The sequence below is a fragment of the Octopus bimaculoides genome, chromosome 28 (genome assembly GCF_001194135.2).
Source record: "Octopus bimaculoides isolate UCB-OBI-ISO-001 chromosome 28, ASM119413v2, whole genome shotgun sequence".
NCBI lineage: Eukaryota > Metazoa > Mollusca > Cephalopoda > Octopoda > Octopodidae > Octopus > Octopus bimaculoides.
In genome coordinates, this window is record NC_069008.1 from 6,292,673 (window position 1) to 6,293,486 (window position 814).

Consider the following 814-nt stretch of genomic DNA (forward strand, 5'->3'; position numbering starts at 1 on the left):
AATATCCCCGAGAACTACGTTAAGGGTACACGTGTGTGTGGAGTGCTCAGCCACTTGCATGTTAATTTCACGAGCAGGCTGTTCCATTGATCGCATCAACTGGAACCCTCGACGTCATGACCGATGAAGTGCCAATATTCATAACGATATCAGTTAATTTTATTTTATTTAAAAACCAATTGCTTAACCATAACATTTAATATTTTTACAGCAAATCTGCTCTATGGTATTTTTCATGGACTCATTTTGACTTTCAGAAACTTAAATAATAATAATGTGACGAGTATTGAAGAACGAGCCTTGAAAAATCTTACCAAATTAAAGAATTTGTAAGTTGGATCTGTTTTCATTATACTATTTCCTTCAAGATATATTTTCTTTTTTCTTTTATTCATTTCAGTCATTTGACTGCGACCATGCTAGAGCACCGCCTTTAGTCGAACAAATCGCCCCCAGGACTTCTTCTTTGTAAGCCTAGTACTTATTCTATTTGGGTCTTTATGCCGAAGCACTAAGTTACGGGGACGTAAGCACACTAACATTGGTCGTCAAGCGATGGTGGTGGGGACAGAGACGCACAAACATATATATATATATATATATACGATGAATTTATTTCAGTTTCCATCTGCCAACTTATAAAAGTTCTTAGGGTTTGGTGACAAACTACTATAGGGGGAGGGTTCCCTACTAGCAGACCAGTTTATAATGGAACAGGGGAAGTCTTATCATATAGCACTTAGGTCAAACGTATATAAAAATAAAGTTCCTATATTGTGTACAGATACAGTAAATGGTTAGTCATAGCTTTCAT

The 814-nt window shown here is 36.4% G+C and overlaps 1 protein-coding gene across 14 annotated transcripts in view; it reads left to right on the forward strand.

Annotated features, from left to right (window-relative positions):
• The window catches only part of LOC106878584 (slit homolog 1 protein-like), a 35,923-nt gene that overhangs the window by 15,416 nt on the left and 19,693 nt on the right, over positions 1-814 (forward strand). For all 14 annotated transcript variants that reach the window (XM_014927831.2, XM_014927837.2, XM_014927832.2 and 11 more), the window contains one exon: positions 258-329. In XM_014927831.2, the coding sequence (XP_014783317.1) occupies positions 258-329 (72 nt within the window). The remainder of the gene's footprint in view (positions 1-257; positions 330-814) is intronic.